A 21301-nucleotide genomic window follows, 5' to 3' on the forward strand; every position below is an offset into this window, starting at 1 on the left:
ACAGAAACTTCAGATGCCTTTAGGACCATAAGTCAGGCTTCTAAGAATGGCAGAACTAGAAGACAGGAAGAGCTCTGGACCTACTTGGAATAGAAGAAAGCCAAATGGATTTTCTGTTATATATAGTTAAATTTAGCCACAACCGAAACATACTGCATATACAATAGTCACCTTCTTGCCTTTCAACTACATCACTCTACTCATAAGATGCTGCTTAATTTAAAATTTTAATGTTTGTAATTCATTCCAAAGTTTTGACAAATATCAAAGCATAGAACAACATCAGCATATGCCTGGATAGTTTATGGCCTGTGTTCATCTGAGATAGTTTGAAAAACACTTTAATTTCTGTTTTTCATTAAATGTTAATGACATGTAATTGTTTTTATAGATTTCCAATAAAAGTGAGACACATGGACAGCTGTCAGCAAAGAGTCAAATAGACTGTGGCAGTGGAAAGTGAGGGGATTTAAAAGTCTATATTGTCAGTATCCTTAAATTGATATCAAGATGCTAAAAATCAGCATCCACTGAGGAAATAGTGCTTACCCTTTCCCATAGTTCCTTCACCTCTTATTATTTCTCCCTGCCTCAGCTTTCTCAAACTTCTCTCAGTTGTGCTCAGACATGGTCCAGCTTCAGAAATGATTCTGCCCTGAATACAGTGTCAATCTCAACTGAACCTCAAAATAGCTGTCCTTTCCAATATCCCATTAATTGACACCCAGAACAGTAAGTCATTTAAATTTGTTAAACATGGGAAGATTACTAGACTTGCTCCCCAAGGTAGGAAAAATTCTGAGAAGGCTCTATGAACTCCATCCACTGTGTACAGATTACTTTCCCTTAAATACTGGTGGAATCTATTCCTCAATTCTTATAGAACATGGAAATGGTGACGCTATAGCACTCCCATGATTACAGTTATGTTATTTAGGATGTCTTATCAGACTGAGGTATGAAGGATGCTATTCATGACCTTGAAGAGCAAAAAGATCGCTGTTGTAAACTGTCTACAGAAAGAGCTGCATGGTAGGAACTTCAGCGCAGTGATTGGGCTCTGATAGTGGCCTCTAGTTGACAGTCTTTTAGAACCCTGGGCCCTCTGTTATTCAGCCACAAAGAAATGAGTTCTTCCAACAACCTGAATGAATTTAGAAATGGATCCTTCCCTGATCAAATTTCCAGATGAAAACACAGCCCAGCAAACCCTCTGATCACACTGTTGAAAGACTTTTGAGCAGAGGACCTAATTAAGTCATGACTCCTGATCCACAGCACTGGGAATTAATGAGTAAGACTTATTTAAAACCACTAAGTTTGTGATAATTTGGGAAACAGAAAACTACCACACTCTTCCTTGCTTCCAGTTGACCTGGGACCCATTGGCCCATTTGGGGGGTTCTCACCAATCTCTTGATTGAAACTTTAAAAGCTCTACACCACAGCACTAAAGCATAAGCTTAGGTCAGTTCTAAGTAACACACCCCCTGAATTATTAATTTCTGCCTTGTACACTTTACCTTGCTTTGGTGAATCCCCGTTTTCCAAATATGCAGGCCATAACTACTATAATCCCCATCATCCTCACAAAGATTGGCAAAAAGATTAGCCAATATTTAGACATTGCCCATAGATAGGTTTCCTGGTCAATAAACCTCTGCCAGCTTGGATTTCCAGAAATATTTTACTAACTACCTGGCATCTCAAGTGTCTTGAATCACTACCTCTTAAGAATATCTCTTACCTCATCACAGACTCTCCAGTGTTGGAGGATTTACCGGAACATAAATTTGAAATTAGAGTATATGTTAAACATTGGACTTTCCTGCCTGTTCATGTGTTTCATCTTCTCTTTCTTTCTACATCTCAAAACAAAATTAAAATGCAAATTATAAAAATTATATAAATTATAAAAACAAAACAGATTTAGTGCTAATTGTTTGCTTATTATGGCCAGCATATTACTACTCCTACATACCGTTAGAGTAAACACAAGTTTTATGTTTAATTTTGAGGAGTCTGTAATGCGATTTGATACCAAATGAGTATCTGAACTATAGTTATATATTCATTTTATAGAACTTGTAAATTGATAAAAAGTTTTTAACAGATCTAAATTGTGCAGGATTATAGAAAATAATCTGTCTTGTATTTTATGACATATATTACAGTTACATTTGAAGCCATCTCAAACAGGACCAAAATGACCTACATCTCTGCATTTAATATAAAATATCTATGGATAGTTTGCGAGGTACAGTGGCGCATACCTGTAATACCAGCAGCTCAGGAGGCTGAGGCAGGAGGATCGAGAGTTCAAAGCCAGTCTCAGCAAAGTGTGAGGTGCTAAGTAACTCTGAGAACTTGTCTCTAAATAAAATACAAAAAAAGGGCTGGGGATATGGCTCAGTGGTCAAGTGCCATTGAGTTCAAACCCTGATAACCCTTACAAAAAAATACACATATATATGGAAAATTTATTATCTGCCTTAACTAACCTATCATACTAGTTTTTATAAATAAATTTAGTGAAAACTGAATATTTCCTTTATTTCCCATATTGTAGTATATAGTAAAACATTTACTGCCCCTGACAGCACATTACTGTTATTATTATAGATAATAGCTGCTAATCATTTAGGGTTTATTTAGTTAGGCATTATTTTATTTTATTTTTTATTATTTTAAATGTTTTATCTCACTCCAGGCAAATATTATGACAATAGGATTATTAATCCTATTTCATAGATGAGAACATAGAAGATTCAAGACACTAAAAAATTTAAAATTTTTAAATTGCAAGCCATGATTTAAATTTCCTTTTATGGTATCTGGCTTTAATTTGGATGAGATAGATTGTGGTGCTGAATGTCTTCTAAAATTTTATTGGAAGGTAGCATATGTAAGTAATTTAGGATGTAAATTTAGATTTATTTTGGCTCACACTTTACTTCACTTTAATGCACACACACACACACAAAAAAAAGTTCTTTATTCAGCCATTACTTATAAATAAAATCATAAATATGTAATAGATAACACTTTCATAAAAGTGACTAACTGTAATCATATATTAATATCTAAGTAAAGAGGGCTACATCAAATTTGAAAAACCATACCATGGGTAACTGACATGTTAACAATATATCAATCTTTAAATCCAAGAACATGGTGTATTTTTTGTATTAGGCTTTTAATTTCTTTTAACAATGTCTTGTAGTTTTTGAAGTATAAGTGATATATATATATATATATATATATATTCTGTTAAATTTATCTCTGAATATTTCAAAGTTTTGATGCTATTTTAAATAATATTGCTTTAAAATTTTAATTTTCAAATATTCATTGCTAGTATAGAGAAGCAATACTGATTCCATTTGTAGCATATCTGTACATATTTATGAGATATAGTGTGTACCTTGGGTAATGATTAACTCAGAGTAATTAGTATATACATCACCTTAAACTTTTATCATTTCTTTATGGTGAATACACTCAAAATCCTTCTAACTATTTTGAGATTTACAATGCCATCATTGTTCATTATATTTATACTGATGTGCCATAGAACACCAAACTTTCTCTCTCCTGTCTAATTGTAACATTGTATCCACTGACAACATCTCTCCAATACCCCTTTTTTCCTACTTTTCCTGGTCTCTGGTAACTATTATTCTATTCTCAGCTGTATACATATACTACTTGTTCTTCATCTATTTGTCTACTGAGGTATATTTAGGTTGATTTCATATTCTGTCTGGTAGTGATTTCCTCATTTTCTATCTTGGTAAGAAAGCATTAATGATGGCTTATAATTATGAAATACTTTATGATTTATGTAATTATTACTATGATTAAATATAACAATGTAAGTTTTTATTGTTATCTTTTATCAGAATGGAAATTTCCCTCATATTCCTAGTTTACTTGGAATTTTATTATAAATGAGTATTGAATTCATCAAAAACAAATTTTCTGTATCAATTGAAATAATCAAAGGGTTTTGATCTTTTCTTATTTCAACAAGATAATTTACCTTGACTTCTGAAGTTAAACACCCTTGCACTCCTGGGATAATCCCTGCTTGGTAAAGATAATTACCATTCTTATGTATTGTTGGGAACAATTTGTTAATATTCTATAAGTGTTTTTGTCTATGTTTACCAAAATACAGCTCTGCAGTTTTCCCTCCTCATAGTATCTTTATCTAATTTGATATTAAGTAATTTTTGCCTTATCAATTAAGTTAGGAAGTATCTCACAATTTTTGCTTCACTTCCCCCACAAACCTATCTTCCAGAGATAACTCCTTTTACTAAGGATTTCCAAAACCTCAGTGTGTAGTTCATTCATATTTTAAAACTGATCAATATATAAAATCAGTTGCCTTGTAGTAGGAATGTTATAGAGTATGAGCTATGAAAAACAATGGAGAGTAATGAAATTCAAAATGTCATTAGAAAAAGAACACTGTATTCAGAAAATAAAACTAATGTTTTCAAAGAAGTCTGTGTATAATGAAGAGTACTTGTTACATAATGACTAGGTCTCTACATAAGATGTAGAATATGTTCAAAATCTTATTGAGTTGAAATTATATACAAAAGGATAGTTTTCTAATCACTCTTAAGAGGGTATTTTCAAGACTTTTAAAGTTACCATTCACATTCTTAATATTTTCAATTGATTTTATAATTTCTAAAGAAAATTAACAATTTAATAATATTTATAAATATGTATAATGGTAAAAATCACCAATTAAATATGTTAATAACAACATTTGGGTTGCTGAATAATAAAAATCAAGCCTAAGTTACTTTAGGTTGAATAATTTACCTTAAGAATATTACTCCTTCCCACAATTCCAAGTTTTTCTTACAATATTATTATACCTATTAAACAATGTGACTTTTCAATGCAAGATGTAACTAAAAACTATTTTCAGTGATATTTATAGTTCTTCTGTCTTAATTGCAAAGAGACTCTATCCTAATCATTTTGATTTGTAAAGAATTCAACATCAGGGAGAAGCAGTACTATGGTAAGTCCAACTCAAAGTGTCCTTACCAGAAGTCAGGTGACAATAGAAAACACTAGACTACATGGTAAGCTACTCATTAGATTATTAACTTTGACCCATTTGGTCAAGATTTTGTGTTGCAAATGTCAGTTTCTGTCACTTGATTTCTTTTCATCTGATTTTTGTAGACTGAGAAGAAATTACCTTTTTCAAAGAAAAGAAAGACTATTAGGAAAAGCAAACTCAGAAGTCTCTTGGAGGAAAAGTTAAGTACTGGTGAGAATCATTTTTAAGTTGATTAACTAGGCTGGGAGATTGTTCATTCTGTTTGTCTGACATTGCCCCTCATTTAACACTTTGGTAATTATCACTGTGAGCTCTGATTTCACAGCATATACCAAATCTGAGAAAACTTTCCAGTAGAGCATTTACTTAGACCAGATTAAATCACTTCTTTGTCGATTCATATTTTATAATGAAGTAATAAAAATTTAGCAATCATTTTCATAAATGATCAGCTCATTATTATTTTTACCAGAAATAACTGTAGAAAACTAAAAGATGAAACTAGAAGCATGCCTTCTGCCTCTGATTAGCAGGTGTCACCAGGGGCTTAATGATGGAGAAGAGTATTGCTACTAAGGATAAGAAGACTGTCAAAAATGATCGGCAATATCTTTCATCCATGTAATACATGACTATGGACAACCAAGAATTGCCTTTAAAATTCTAACACTAAAATTCTAACACTCATCAAACGGTTGTATTGAGGAAGTATACTGATAACTGGTTTCTAGTAGAATGTTTCAGAATGAAAAAAGCAGTGTGATTTTAAGTTTACTTTATGATACTTTTATTATTTACTAAGAAACACACACATGTGCACACGTGCATGCGCGCGCACACACACACACACACATATATATATATATATATATATATATATTTGTTGTGAATTGATTTGCCCAAGCCCTAAGATTAGAGAGCCCATCAAGTAAGTGATGTTGCCAAAAATGTTTTGAAAAAATACAAAGGACTGAAGAGGGTTCAAGTAAGTTTTTAATTCTATACTAATGCAATCATTTTTTAATCCCAATATTTCTGGTATGAGAAAGGAATGGATCAATTCTAGAAATGATAAATAATAGAAATGTGAAGGATAAAATGTGTGTGTATATATATATATATATATATATATATATACATTATGTATGATCTGCTGAATTTTTAACTAATTAAATATGAATTAATCAAATGTGATTAAAAGTGAAGAGGAAAGAGTCAAAAGATAACTAAATTTTCTAGTATACAATGATGGAAATAACCATCAAAACTAGAAATCTAAAAAAATTCAGCATTATTAGTGTGAAATTAAATCTCATGATAGATGTCTGAAATGAAGAAATATTTGAGTCATAAGAATATGGGTTTTAAAAAAAAGAATTAGAAGACTCAAGAAAGTCAATCTAGAAGACAACTTGGAATGAGAAAAAAGGCGGGCAATATCCAAGGTTTATTGGAGACCAGGAGGTATAAAGTGCACTACAAAGGCACAGTGTAAACTACAAACAACTCAAAGGGTAACCTCTGCAAGGGCAGCTTCTTGCTTCTGCCTGCTACCTTGCATGTTCACAGCCCTTACCTGGAACACAGTAGGTAAACATCTGCCCAAACAAACAAACCAAGAAAATGATATTCTAAAACCCAAATGCAAACGAGGGTTTCCAGAGAGAAGGTCAATTACAGTGGCATCAAGATGTCACTGCTGACACCGGTCAGACCACAGAGGAGGCCAGCAGCCACCATGTTGGTAAACTGAGGTCACCACACCTGTTTTTGACTGACCGCAGCTCATTCAGCCATAGAACAGGTAATTTCAGGCTGCAATTCGCCTGCGGCTTGCAGACAGATTGCTAGGGTTCAGCGCCTGGGGGCTTCTTAAAAGCTGATCTTATCGGAGTGAACACGGAGCGCGGGGCGGCCAAGTCCCGGCTCCCGGAACCGTCCCGGAACCGCCCTGGCTCCGGGCTGCGGAGCCTGCGGAGGCTGCTTCTTGGACCCTGCTAATATCAGAGCAAACACGAAACACCAAGAAGCCGAATTCCAGCTCCCGGAACTGAGCCCGCGGGGACTGCTTCTTGGAGCTTACACTTATAGGAGCTTACACCGAGCACAGAGCGGCCGAGTTCCGGCTCCCGGAACCGTCCCGGAACCGCCCTGGCTCAGGGCTGCGGAGCCCGCGGAGGCTGCTTCTTGGACCCTGCTACTATCAGAGCATACACCAAACACTAAGCGGCCGAATTCCGGCTCCCGGAACTGAGCCCGCGGGGGCTGCTTCTTGGAGCCTACACTTATAGGAGCTTACACCGAGCACAGAGCGGCCGAGTTCCGGCTCCCGGAACTTCCCTGGACCGGGGCTAGGAGCCCGCGGAAACTGTGTCTCGGTCCGGGTCCTGCTGAGGGCAGGTCAGGACTCACCCATTGCTTGGGTTGCCTGGCAAGGGGAACGAAATGCTGCCATTCGCATAGGATACCAACATGGCAGAGATCTGATGTCAGCAGAAAGCGGTGGAGGAGAGATCTTCATCAATACCAGCGGTGACATAAGCAGTTGGTCTTCTGGTAAGGGGGGTGAGGCTCAGTCACCCGAGTCTCCTCAATTTGTCCTCGAGCCGGAGGGAAGGAGCCGGGCCGCCGCCAGCCCCCGGAGCAGGCCCAGCGGCTCGCCAGCGTGGTGACCGCGTGACCCCAATTGGAGAGGGGGCGGAGCGGAGCCGCCACCCACACCCGCCAGGTGGGCAGACCCACGACCCAGTAGTACATGGGCGTGGTAGGAGGGGCAGGGCAGAGCCGCCCTTCGCGCTTGCAAGGTAAACAGACCTGTGACAGCCTGGCGGGTCAGGCCCAGTGGCCTGCCAGTGTGGTACACACGTCACCCCAACTCGAGTAGGGGCAGAGCAGATCCTTATCCCACGCCCGGATCAGGCCCTGCCGGTGTGGTGGTCACGTGACCCCAATTGGAGTGGGGGTGGAGCGGAACCGCCACCCGTGCCCGCAGGGTGAGCAGACCAGTGATCAACCTGCAGATCAGGCCCAGGGGTCCGCAGGCGTGGTAGGAGGGGCAGGGCAGATCCGCCGCCCGCGCCTTCAAGGTAGGCAGACCTACAACAGACCGGCGGATCAGGCCCAGGAGCCTGCCGGCGGGGTACAAACACCACCCTAATTGGAGTAGTGACAGAGCAGAGTCGCCTCCCTTGCCAGGAACAGACCCAGCATCCTGCAGGCGGGGTAGTCACGACACCCCAATTGGAGTAGGGGCAAAGCAGAGCCTCCACTCGTGCCCGAAAGGTGGGCAGATCTGCGACCGACCAGCAGGACAGGCCCAGTGGCCTGCTGGTACGACAGACACGTCACCCCAATTGGAGTAGGGGCAGAACAGAGCCGCCACCAGCTCCCAGAACAGGCCCAGTGACCTGCCGGCGTGGTAGCCACGACACCCCAATTGGAATAAGGAGAGAGCAGAGCCGCCGCCCGCACCTGCAGGAAAGATACGCAAGCAGTATGAAAAGACAAGGAAAGAAAGGACCACAAGCAATGCAGGTCAACGCAACTTTAGAAGAGGTAACAGCTGCAGCAGATGGAATGTCAGATAAAGAATTCAGGATATACATGCTTCAGATGATCTGGAGTATCAAGGAAGACATTAAACAGCAAAATCAGACAATGAAAGATCACTTCGACAACGAATTACGCAAACAAATCCAGGAAGCAAAGGATCAACTATACAGGGAGATAGAGGTTATAAAAAACAAGCAATCAGAAATCCTAGAAATGCAGGAAGCAATAAACCAACTTAAAAACTCAATGGAGAATACTACCAACAGAGTAGAACACTTAGAAGATAGAACATCAGACAATGAAGACAAAGTATTTCAACTGGAAAAGAACATAGACAGCTCAGCAAGACTGTTAAGAAACCATGAGCAGAACATCCAAGAAATATGGGATAACATTAAGAGACCAAACTTAAGAGTCATTGGGATACAGGAAGGTACAGAGCTCCAAACCAAAGGAATGAGCAGTCTATTCCATGAAATAATACAAGAAAACTTCCCAGACTTGAAGAATGAGACAGAATCCCAAATCCTAGAAGCCTACAGGACGCCGAATGTGCAAAATCATAAGAGATCCACACCTAGACACATTATAATGAAGATGCCCAACATACAGAATAAGGAGAGAATTTTAAAAGCTACAAGAGAAAGGAAGCAGATTACATTTAGGGGCAAGCCAATCAGGATAACAGCTGATCTTTCAACACAGACTCTGAAAGCTAGAAGATCCTGGAATAACATATTTCAAACACTGAAAGATAATGGGTTCCAACCAAGAATGGTGTATCCAGCGAAATTAAGCTTCAGGATGGAGAATGAAATTAAAACCTTCCACGATAAACAAAAGTTTAAAGAATTCGCAGCTAGAAAACCATCTCTTCAAAACATCCTAGCCAAAGTATTACAGGAAGAGGAAATGGAAAATAACAATAAAACCAACAGTGGGAGGTAGGACAGTAAAGGGGGGGGGGGAAACAATCAAAGAGGAAAACAAACAATGTTTAGTAACAGAAATAAACAAATATGGCTGGAAGAACAACCCATATCTCAATAATAACCCTAAATGTTAATGGCTTAAACTCACCAATTAAAAGACACAGGCTAGTAGAATGGATCACAAAACAAGACCCAACAATATGCTGCCTACAGGAGACGCATTTGATAGGAAAAGACATACATAGGCTGAAGGTGAAAGGTTGGGAAAAATCATATCACTCATATGGACTTCGGAAACAAGCAGGCGTGTCCATACTCATATCAAATAAAATAGATTTCAAGCCAAAGTTAATCAAAAGAGATAAAGAGGGACACTACATACTGCTTAAGGGAACCATACACCAACAAGACATAACAATCATAAATATTTATGCCCCAAACAATGGTGCAGCTATGTTCGTCAAACAAACTCTTCTCAAGTTCAAGAGTCTAATAGACCACCACACCATAATCATGGGAGACTTCAACACACCTCTCTCGCCACTGGACAGATCTTCCAAACAAAAGTTGAATAAGGAAACTATAGAACTCAATAACACTATTAATAACCTAGACCTAATTGACATATATAGAGTATACCACCCAACATCAAGCAGTTACACTTTTTTCTCAGCAGCACATGGATCCTTCTCAAAAATAGATCACATATTATGTCACAGGGCAACTCTTAGACAATATAAAGGAGTAGAGATATTACCATGCATCTTATCTGATCATAATGGAATGAAACTGAAAATCAACGATAAAAGAAGGAAGGAAAAAGCATACATCAATTGGAGAATGAACAATAGGTTACTGAATGATCAATGGGTTATAGAAGACATCAAGGAGGAAATTAAAAAATTCTTAGAGATAAATGAAAACACAGACACAACATATCGGAATCTATGGGACACATTGAAAGCAGTTCTAAGAGGAAAATTCATTGCTTGGAGTTCATTCCTTAAAAAAAGAAAAAACCAACAAATAAATGATCTCATACTTCATCTCAAAATCCTTGAAAAAGAAGAGCAAAACAACAGCAAAAGAAGTAGAAGGCAAGAAATAATTAAAATCAGAGCTGAAATTAATGAAATCGAAACAAAAGAAACAATTGAAAAAATTGACAAAACTAAAAGTTGGTTCTTTGAAAAAATAAACAAAATCGACAGACCCTTAGCGATGCTAGTGAAGAGAAGAAGAGAGAGAACTCAAATTACTAGCATACGGGATGAAAAAGGCAATATCACAACAGACACTTCAGAAATACAGAAGATAATCAAAAACTATTTTGAATCCTTATACTCCAATAAATTAGAAGATAGTGAAGGCATAAATTTCTTAAGTCATATGATCTGCCCAGATTGAGTCAGGAGGATATAGAAAACCTAAACAGACCAATATCAATTGAGGAGATAGAAGAAACCATCAAAAGACTACCAACTAAGAAAAGCCCAGGTCCCGATGGGTATACAGCAGAATTTTACAAAACCTTTAAAGAAGAACTAATACCAATACTTTTCAAGCTACTTCAGGAAATAGAAAAGGAGGGAGAACTTCCAAATTCATTCTATGAGGCCAACATCACCCTGATACCTAAACCAGACAAAGACACTTCAAAGAAAGAAAACTACAGACCAATATCTCTAATGAACCTAGATGCAAAAATCCTCAATAAAATTCTGGCGAATCGGATACAAAAACATATTAAAAAAATTGTACACCATGATCAAGTAGGATTCATCCCTGGGATGCAAGGCTGGTTCAATATACGGAAATCAATAAATGTTATTCACCACATCAATAGACTTAAAAATAAGAACCATATGATCATCTCGATAGATGCGGAAAAAGCATTTGACAAAGTACAGCATCCCTTTATGTTCAAAACTCCAGAAAAACTAGGGATAACAGGAACATACTTCAATATTGTAAAAGCAATCTATGCTAAGCCTCAGGCTAGCATTATTCTGAATGGAGAAAAACTGAAGGCATTCCCTCTAAAATCTGGAACAAGACAGGGATGCCCTCTCTCTCCACTTCTCTTCAACATAGTTCTCGAAACACTGGCCAGAGCAATTAGACAGACGAAAGAAATTAAAGGCATAAAAATAGGAAAAGAAGAAATTAAATTATCACTATTTGCAGATGATATGATTCTATATCTAGCAGACCCAAAAGGCTCTACAAAGAAACTATTAGAGCTAATAAATGAATTCAGCAAAGTGGCAGGATTTAAAATCAACACGCATAAATCAAAGGCATTCCTGTATATCAGCGACAAATCCTCTGAAATGGAAATGAGGACAACCACTCCATTCAAAATATCTTCAAAAAAAATAAAATACTTGGGAATCAACCTAACAAAAGAGGTGAAAGACTTATACAATGAAAACTACAGAACCCTAAAGAGAGAAATAGAAGAAGATCTTAGAAGATGGAAAAATATACCCTGTTCATGGATAGGCAGAACTAACATCATCAAAATGGCGATATTACCAAAAGTTCTCTATAGGTTTAATGCAATGCCAATCAAAATCCCAATGGCATTTCTTGTAGAAATAGAGAAAGCAATCATGAAATTCATATGGAAAAATAAAAGACCCAGAATAGCAAAAACAATGCTAAGCAAGAAGTGTGAATCAGGCGGTATAGCGATACCAGACTTCAAACTATACTACAGAGCAATAGTAACAAAAACAGCATGGTACTGGTACCAAAACAGGCGTGTGGACCAATGGTACAGAATAGAGGACACAGAAACCAATCCACAAAACTACAACTATCTTATATTTGATAAAGGGGCTAAAAGCATGCAATGGAGGAAGGATAGCATCTTCAACAAATGGTGCTGGGAAAACTGGAAATCCTTATGCAACAAAATGAAACTGAATCCCTTTCTCTCGCCATGCACAAAAGTGAATTCAAAATGGATCAAGGAACTTGATATCAAATCAGAGACGCGCCGTCTGATAGAAGAAAAAGTTGGCTACGATCTACAGTCGGTGGGGTCGGGCTCCAAATTCCTCAATAGGACACCCATAGCACAAAAGTTAATAACTAGAATCAACAAATGGGACTTACTCAAACTAAGAAGTTTTTTCTCAGCAAAAGAAACAATAAGAGAGGTAAATAGGGAGCCTACATCCTGGGAACAAATCTTTACTCCTCACACTTCAGATAGAGCCCTAATATCCAGAGTATACAAAGAACTCAAAAAATTAGACAATAAGAGAACAAACAACCCAATCAACAAATGGGCCAAGGACCTGAACAGACACTTCACAGAGGAGGACATACAGTCAATCAACAAGTACATGAAAAAATGCTCAACATCTCTAGCTGTCAGAGAAATGCAAATCAAAACCACCCTAAGATACCATCTCACTCCAGTAAGATTGGCAGCCATTAGGAAGTCAAACAACAACAAGTGCTGGCGAGGATGTGGGGAAAAGGGTACACTTGTACATTGCTGGTGGGACTGCAGATTGGTGCAGCCAATTTGGAAAGCAGTATGGAGATTTCTTGGAAAGCTGGGAATGGAGCCACCATTTGACCCAGCTATTCCCCTTCTTGGTCTATTCCCTAAAGACCTAAAAAGAGCATGCTACAGGGACACTGCTACATCGATGTTCATAGCAGCACAGTTCACAATAGCAAGACTGTGGAACCAACCTAGATGCCCTTCAATAGACGAATGGATAAAAAAAATGTGGCATTTATACACAATGGAGTATTACTCTGCATTAAAAAATGACAAAATCATAGAATTTACAGGGAAATGGATGGCATTAGAGCAGATTATGCTAAGTGAAGCTAGCCAATCCCTAAAAAACAAATGCCAAATGTCTTCTTTGATATAAGGAAAGTAACTAAGAACAGAGTAGGGACGAAGAACAGGAGAAGAAGATTAACATTTAACAGGGATGAGAGGTGGGAGGGAAAGGGAGAGAGAAGGTAAATTGCACGGTAATGGAAGGAGACCCTCAGGGTTATACAGTGGAGGGGGTAGAGAGAGAGGAGGGGAGGGGAGGGGAGAGGTGGGGAGGGGGGAGGGTGGAGGATGGGAAAGGCAGCGGAGCACAACAGACACTAGTATGGCAATTTGTAAATCAATGGATGTGTAACTGATGTGAATCCGCAATCTGTGTATGGGGTGAAGGTGGGAGTTCATAACCCACTAGAATCAAAGTGTGGAATATGATATGTCAAGAAATTTGTAATGTTTTGAACAACCCACAATAAAAAATTAAAAAAAAAAAAAAAAAAAAAAGATGTCACTGCTGCATTTGCAATTATAACATCATCAAAAATCTCACCAAGAACAGTTTTTGTATGCTTCTGGTGGTAGAACCCAGATTGCAATGCAGTGAAGAATAAATGGATAATGAGTTAAAAACATTTTTTTTCTTTCAAAAATTCCATTAGAAGACAGCAGGAACTATTAATGAATAGAACAGAGAAAGAAGCATTATTGAAAACTTTTTTGTTTTGTAAGTTAGGAGAGATGTAAGAAGGTTTATATGTTGGGAAGAAGCCACATGGAGGAAGAAATGGAAGAGGTGAAAAATAGAAAATGGACCCAATTAATAATGTTTGATCATGGGACATGAAAGAGACAAGTTCTAAAGCAGAGTTGCAAGAATCAATCTAAGTCAAAGGACAGACCTCTCTGTAAAACTGATAAAATGTAGAGCATGAAAACAAAAGAAGAGTCAACAATAATTCCCAGATTTCTGATAGAAAGTGACGATCTGTGTGTCTTACATTGATAAGGATTACCAGAAGGAATAGAGGAAATAAAGGCATATTTATTAGTGTGAATAAAGGAAGTCTGAGGGCCACTCTGATTCAAATTGCTTAGTGAAGTGGTGATGATACCATCTTTTTAGATGGGTTGAAGTAAGGCAAGTATTCTGAAGAGAGCAGCAGATATTTGGTGAAAACTCTGGCACTGGATTAGGGAGTTTAACAGATATATAGACAGAACTGCTGCTATCCAACTGAAGAGGAGATGACAAATTTTGAGTTGGTTATAACAATCTGCTCAATGGTTGGGTTTTCTCCAGTGGCATTCAGGATCTTAGTATAGAAACCAAAAGGCAAATGGCAGGTTTAAAACAAGAGCAGAAGTTGGCAGAGGAGCATGACAGAATAGATGGGAACCAAGGAGTTGGGAGTGTTGAAAACCACACCCTTGGAAGTTAGGTTGTGTGGAGAAGGAAGAGAGTGAAATGGTTTAAGTTTAAAAGGGGAAGGTGATTGAAGTGCTGAAGAATGTGAAAGGCGGGTTCATCGGAAGACTAAAGGAGTGTGGGAGCCTCAAGATAAGAGATTATGGCCCTAAATAATAAAAACAGATTTGGCTGGGTGTAGTTTGGTTCTGAGAGGGGAACCTTAGGTGAAGATATTAGGTCATCTTAGGTGCTTGCCTAAAATAGAAGACAAGAGCAAGAGGATGGTGTAAGCTGTATCCTAGAACAGCCAGGGCGAGCATCAGATGTGCTAATATTGAGCTGGTATAAACATTGCAGTGGCTATTCCCCTGTAGTATGCTCTTTTTAAGTCCTTTGGGTATAGACCGAGGAGTGGGATAGCTGGGTCAAATGGTGGTTCCAGTTCAAGTTTTCTAAGGAATCTCCATACTGCTTTCCAAATTGGTTGCTCCAATTTGCAGTCCAGCAGCAATGTATGAGTGCACCTTTTCCAACACTAAATAATTTGAAGATGTTTAGCATCTAGAACTTAAATACTTTGTTAGTGAAAGTGTAAAATAGTACCACCAATTTGAAAATCTTTGTCATTTCCTAAAGAGATAAATAAATCATCAATTTATATTTTGACTCAAAAATAGTGCTAACATTTGTCTGGCATATTGAAATGAACAAACAAAGTGACTGAATCAAGGGGTTCTGCTGCCTGAGTGATGCCATATTCCTGTCATACTTGTAACCTATTCCAGACTACTCTCTGCAGGTCCATAGAACATACTGACTTAGCAAAACTCTGCCTTAGGATTCCTTGAAGGCCAAAATAAAGGATACAGAATGGCTAATGACAAAGCTCAAAAAATTAAGGCGAGAGATTCAAAACAAAGTAACAGGATATGATCCAGGTAAACAACGAACTGGACCTGGGAGAAAAGAGCAAGGAGAGAAATAAACAAAATCTATGTCTTGGTACAAATTGATCTGATGCTACCTTACATGGATCTGTCTTTTGTGCCTTAGGATAAATGGATGAGTCAACACAGAAGCAAATAAGGTAAAATTTGGAGTTCATAATTCCAGGAGTAAGCATTTCAAGATGATAAGCTATAGGTTTTTCATTTGTTTGTTTTTTTGTTTGTTATTAACAAATGAATAAATTGTGCTCTGAAAGGAAAAAATATTATTAAAATGCAAAACATTTACCTATCAAAATATATCCCAATATTTTCCTCTTTGGCAACTGCACGAAGAGAACATTCTCCTGAGTCTAGAATGCCTATATAAATAACATTTTTGTGTTTCAGTAGAATATAAGTTACTTTTTTCTCCTTGAATATCTTTGAAGGAATGATCAAAGAAGCAGAATATCATTTGCATCGCCAAATGACCTTGGTCTGTGATCCTCATAGAAAACAAACAGCTTTAAATGAGAAGAAGCTGTCGATTCTGGCCATGTCACAATTATAAGAGTTCATCACATGCACCATCCTGTGGTTCTGAAATTATAGCACTCTTTTATGTAGTTACACTGTAAATTACCACCCACTATTTATGGCATTTCTGTGCTTCTAGCCAAAATATCAAGTAAATCAAATTGGAGATGAAATATTTTTGGCTTAAACCAATCCAATATGTTCTTGCTCCTGACAGCTGTGAAACTCAAGAGTTATTTTACATCTCAGTGTTTGAAGTCTAAAAATCACAATTTTGGATGACCTGATGCACTACAACTAAAATCCTGGAAATCTCATGATTGGTAGGAAATTAGCTAAGAGGGGAATGAGCAGAGACCACTGTTATTAGATGAAACTCACAGGAGAATCACAGTCAGGAACTATTAACTATGAAGCCTAAAGCAAAAGATCATGAACAGTGAAATTTTAAGAGACAGTCCAATTGGAATTAAGGTGTGGCTGTTAACAGTATAATAAAACAGTGATTCATTCTGTCTTATTCTACAAAGTCAGCTAAAGTATAAAGAATCAGAGCCCCAGTTGAGCCTGGTAATTATTCTAACAAAACATTTATGTAGAAAGCAATCAATCTTCTTCAAGGCTGCTGTTAACAATTAGTCAAAGAAATAAAAAAGGACTAAAGGGATGAGCTAAAACAAGAATATAAACAATAATGGAAATGTTCACTGCCACAGAGGAATATTATCATAATTGTTTGAGGTTCATAAGTAAAAATGGTTATTTCAGTATTATCTCAAAATAATTCAATGAAGTCATAAGATGTCTCATGCACATATAATAAAACAATTTAAATTGGGGAAAAAAAAGAAATTTGATTTTTGCCCTACTAATTGCTAAGGACCATAATACAGGCTGTGGCCCTTCTGTTCTTATAGAGCTATCTCATATTCATAGGACTATAACCCCTGGAGACTCAGTATTTATGTTAAATATTTCTGAAGTCTTAAGCACATTACTCTTAGTGATTATGAAAATGCCTTTAAAACACAAAGACATGTTTTTTTTTTTTCAATTCTTGCCAACCTGCTTTTCCAGAATAAGTGGAATTCAAAATTGAATTTTCATTCTCCAGTACCAAAGAACCTAAATTCTGTCTTTGACTCTGGAGCAACAGCAATTGTAGTCTTAAGTGTGCTTGAGAGTGCTTAGCCTTTCATCTTTCCCTCAGCTTCACCTGATCCCCACCCAAGTCACCATCAAGAGTATTAAACAGTATGTAAAAATAATGTGTTTGCTATACAAGATCAGCTTTATGAAGAGTTCTTTTGCTTCCCCTCCAATAAATGGCCATCCTTTGCCATTCCTCTATCTAGTGTGAGCATGAAGAGGAAGCTTAGTGCACAGACCAAGTGCATGAATTTAGGGATCAGACATTGCTAACAGAAATAGGCTGAAAGGAATAAGCACCATCTGTTTCTATGTATATGACCTTGGGAAACTTTTAACCTCCCTAAGTGTCAGCTTGCTCAGTGTTTTTTTTGCAAGGACTGGATGAAACAATGAGATGTGAAGTACTTGGGAAGTAGTAAGCAATTCAGGTTAGACAATGTTAAAACTACTGTTATTGCTATTGTTATTATTACTTTTATTTTCTCTTGCAAACAGTTTATCCATTGGAAAATGTCTAAATTAATAACCATAGAAAGTTTTAGAAAATGAAAACAGTTTTTTTTTTCTAATGAATAAATCTTAGAGGCATTCTGTATTCTATTACTAGCTTTGAAGGTTTCATTTGAGGAATCAGAGGACCCTAAGTTATGCTATTTTGAGAATGGCTAATTATCAGGAAATGAATTTTTTTTTTGGTAAATCAAAACACACTGAATGTAACTTGATTATTTAGAGAGCATTTCAGCCTCTTATGTTGCCTGAGAGTTATCAGTATAACCATCAGTTTTCTTTTTACTAGAAAAGAATGAAAATCCTTGCTATTTAAGAATTCTGGATAACAATTTAATTAAACAAGTATTGATTGAATTGTGACCATGTGGAAAAGCTTTGTGTTTATTGGTGGGGATTGCATTTAGTGGGAGAGGATAAAGATAAGTAGGAAAATATTTCAAATACCTTACAATACAATGCGAGCAAGAGGGAAAGTTGTAAACAACCAAAAGATTGAAAAGAATTAAAGTGCTGTAATGAAAGTGAAAACCAAGGCATTGAAAGCACAGCTATGTGAAGGGTTGATTTGAACCTAGTAGACTGATGAAGATTTAGTAAGAGGACTCACTTGAGCTGGCTCTTAAAGATGGACAGGATTTCAACAGGGGAGAAAGATGCCAGGATGAAAGACAGGATAACATTATTTTGGTATATTTAGAAAATATAGGTGAGAACAATAGTCAAGGAAACAGAACAGGATGGGGAAGGAACAATGAAAGGCATTAAAGGGCTTTGAGTAATGGGGTGGGATAATAACTGTAATAGCAATAGCAGGGGGAGAGTCAGCAGGAATTATATTAGTAATCGTAGAATTAGTTACATGGTTAATATGTATTCAGTACTCACACTAAGTGCCAGGCACTCCATAAGTGCTTTATGTTTACTATCTCATTTAATTCTCAAAAACCGCTCTTTTTTTAAATAGATCAAATAGAATGGAAACCAAACACTCTATTTGTATTTATTTTTTGGCATTTAAAAAAGTTTATGTGTTCATAATAGTTATACATAACATTAACATTTATTTTAACATGATTATGAATGCATGGAATATACTTTGCTCCAAGTAAGTGCCTGGTACTTACCCTTGCCCTCCTCCTCTTCCCCTTTCCCTGTTCCCTTTCCTCTACTCTGCTGATCTCTCTATTTATTTACATTTTTTAAAAAAATTAGCATCTTGTGGATATAATGATGAGATTCACTATAGTAAAGTCATATATGTACATAGAAAAATTAGATCAGATTCATTCCACTGTTTTCCCTTTATCCCATCCATCCTTCCTTCCCCTCAATCTGCCTCTTCTACTTTCCCTGATCTTTCTTTTATTTTGATGGAATCCCCTACCCCCATATCTATTCTCCCTCTCTCTTCTACCCCCTTGGTAATTTTAGACTAGCTTCCCCATATTAGAGAAAATATTCAACACTTGACTCTGACTTATTCTACTCAGCATTATGGTCTACATACAGTTCAATCCATTTAACAGAAAATGACAAGATTTCATTCTTTTTCATGGCTGAGTAATACTACATTGTGAATATATATCACATTTTCTTTATCCCTTCATCTGCTAGAGGGCACCTAGGTTGATTCCATAGCTTGGCTATTGTGATTTATGTTACTATAAACATTAATGTGTCTGCTTCCCTATAGTGGGCTGATCTTAGATCTTTTGTATATCTATTGAGGAGTGGGATATCTGGATCATATGGTGGTTCCATCCCAAGTATTTTCAGAAATCTCCATACTGTCTTCTAGAGTGATTGCACTAATTTGAAGTCCCTCCAACAATGTATAAGTGTACCTTTTCTGCCACATCCTTGCCTATACTTATGATTATTTGTATTCTTGATAACTGTCATTCTAACTGGAGTGAGATAAAATCTCAATGTATTTCAAAAACCACAATTAACACATGTACCATCTCTGATTTTAAAAATGAGAAATCAGGAGTAGAGAAGAAACTGCCAGAGCTCACACAGGTAAATAAGTAAGTAAGTTAAAAAGGTAAGATTCTGACAGATCTCTCTCCTTTAAATTAATTCACATGAATGATTTTTCTTTCATATAAAAATTAAGAAATCATATAATCCATATTCTTCACATACAAAGATTCATTTTTTCCTTTAATTATTTTTTGGCAAATAGATGTTGTACATTGTAATCATCATGGACCTGCATTCTAATTTTTGTTTCTATGCTAAATGTTATTAAGAATTTATAAGGCACAGCCATGTGAATATTTATAGCAACTCAATTCACAATAGTTAAACTCTGGAACCAACCTAGGTATCTTTCAATAGATGAATGGATAAAGAAAACATGGTATATACACACAATGGAATATTACTCAGCTTTAAACAAGAATGAAATTATGGCACTTGCAGTAAATGGATAGAGTTGGAGGTATCATGCTAAGCAAAATAAGCCAATCCCCCAAACCCAAAGGTCACATGTTTTCTCTGATATGCAGATGCTAATTTACAATAAGTGGTATTGGGGCACTAAAGAAGAATAGAGTTACCTTAGATTATATAGAGGGGAGTGAAGGGAGGGGAGAAGAGAGAATATGAGGATATGAAGAATAGTAGAATGAAACAGACATTATTACCTTATTTGTATATGACTGCATGACCAATGTGATTCTACCACATGTATAATCAGAAAAATGAGAAATTATACTCCATATATGTATGATATATCAAAGTACATAAATGCATTCTACTATCATGTGTAACTCATTAAAGCAAATTAAAAAGAATTTATAAGGTATACTTAAAATGTAATACATACCATTATTTCTGGTGAAGAAATGAACACCTGTCTTCTAGGCCCTTCTTACAATGACAAAGGAATAGATCATCACTTAGCTTCTTTTTTCTATAATTACCAACTGAGATGGTTTGGGAATATTGATGATAGGAGTGTGTGGAGAAGATATGGAGCAGAGGAAAGTATAGGCAAAGCAAGTCTCTGAAAACGGACACTCTTCATTCTTTACTATCATGCTTTTCAGACCAAAAGAATCTGGAATTTGGAACAATCTGTACAGAAAAAAAAAAAAAAAAAAAACATGATCTGCGGAGTAGGCAATCATGGAAAACTTGTTAAAGCTCTGTGCCCACTTCCAAGTCCTTCTTAATAGGAATATTTTCTTATATCTAGAAGATCACACTGCATTGTGTATAACACAAACATACCAACTATAAATTGACAAATCTTCTGCTATAAGTAATGATGAAATGTTTACTATACTACAGTCTGAAACTTTGGTCACTGAATCATAGATAGGATTGCCCAATTGTATTATGATTGGGATTTTGAGGTATTCTCCCTCT

The 21301-nt window shown here is 36.9% G+C and overlaps 1 protein-coding gene across 5 annotated transcripts in view; it reads right to left on the minus strand.

Moving 5' to 3' along the window:
* Positions 1–21301, minus strand: part of Immp2l (inner mitochondrial membrane peptidase subunit 2) — a 905321-nt gene that overhangs the window by 25586 nt on the left and 858434 nt on the right. Inside the window, exon 7 of one of the 5 annotated variants that reach the window (XM_058576085.1) lies at positions 20939–21007. The exons of the other annotated variants lie outside the window; for them this stretch is intronic. Coding sequence (XP_058432068.1) covers positions 20954–21007 — 54 coding nt within the window. The 3' untranslated portion in view covers positions 20939–20953. Of the gene's footprint in view, positions 1–20938; positions 21008–21301 lie in introns of those variants that run through there. 5 annotated transcript variants of the gene reach the window in all.

Source organism: Marmota monax, unplaced genomic scaffold, assembly GCF_021218885.2.
Source record: "Marmota monax isolate L192 unplaced genomic scaffold, Marmota_monax_Labrador192_F-V1.1 WCK01_AAM20220418_F8-fsc00139, whole genome shotgun sequence".
NCBI lineage: Eukaryota > Metazoa > Chordata > Mammalia > Rodentia > Sciuridae > Marmota > Marmota monax.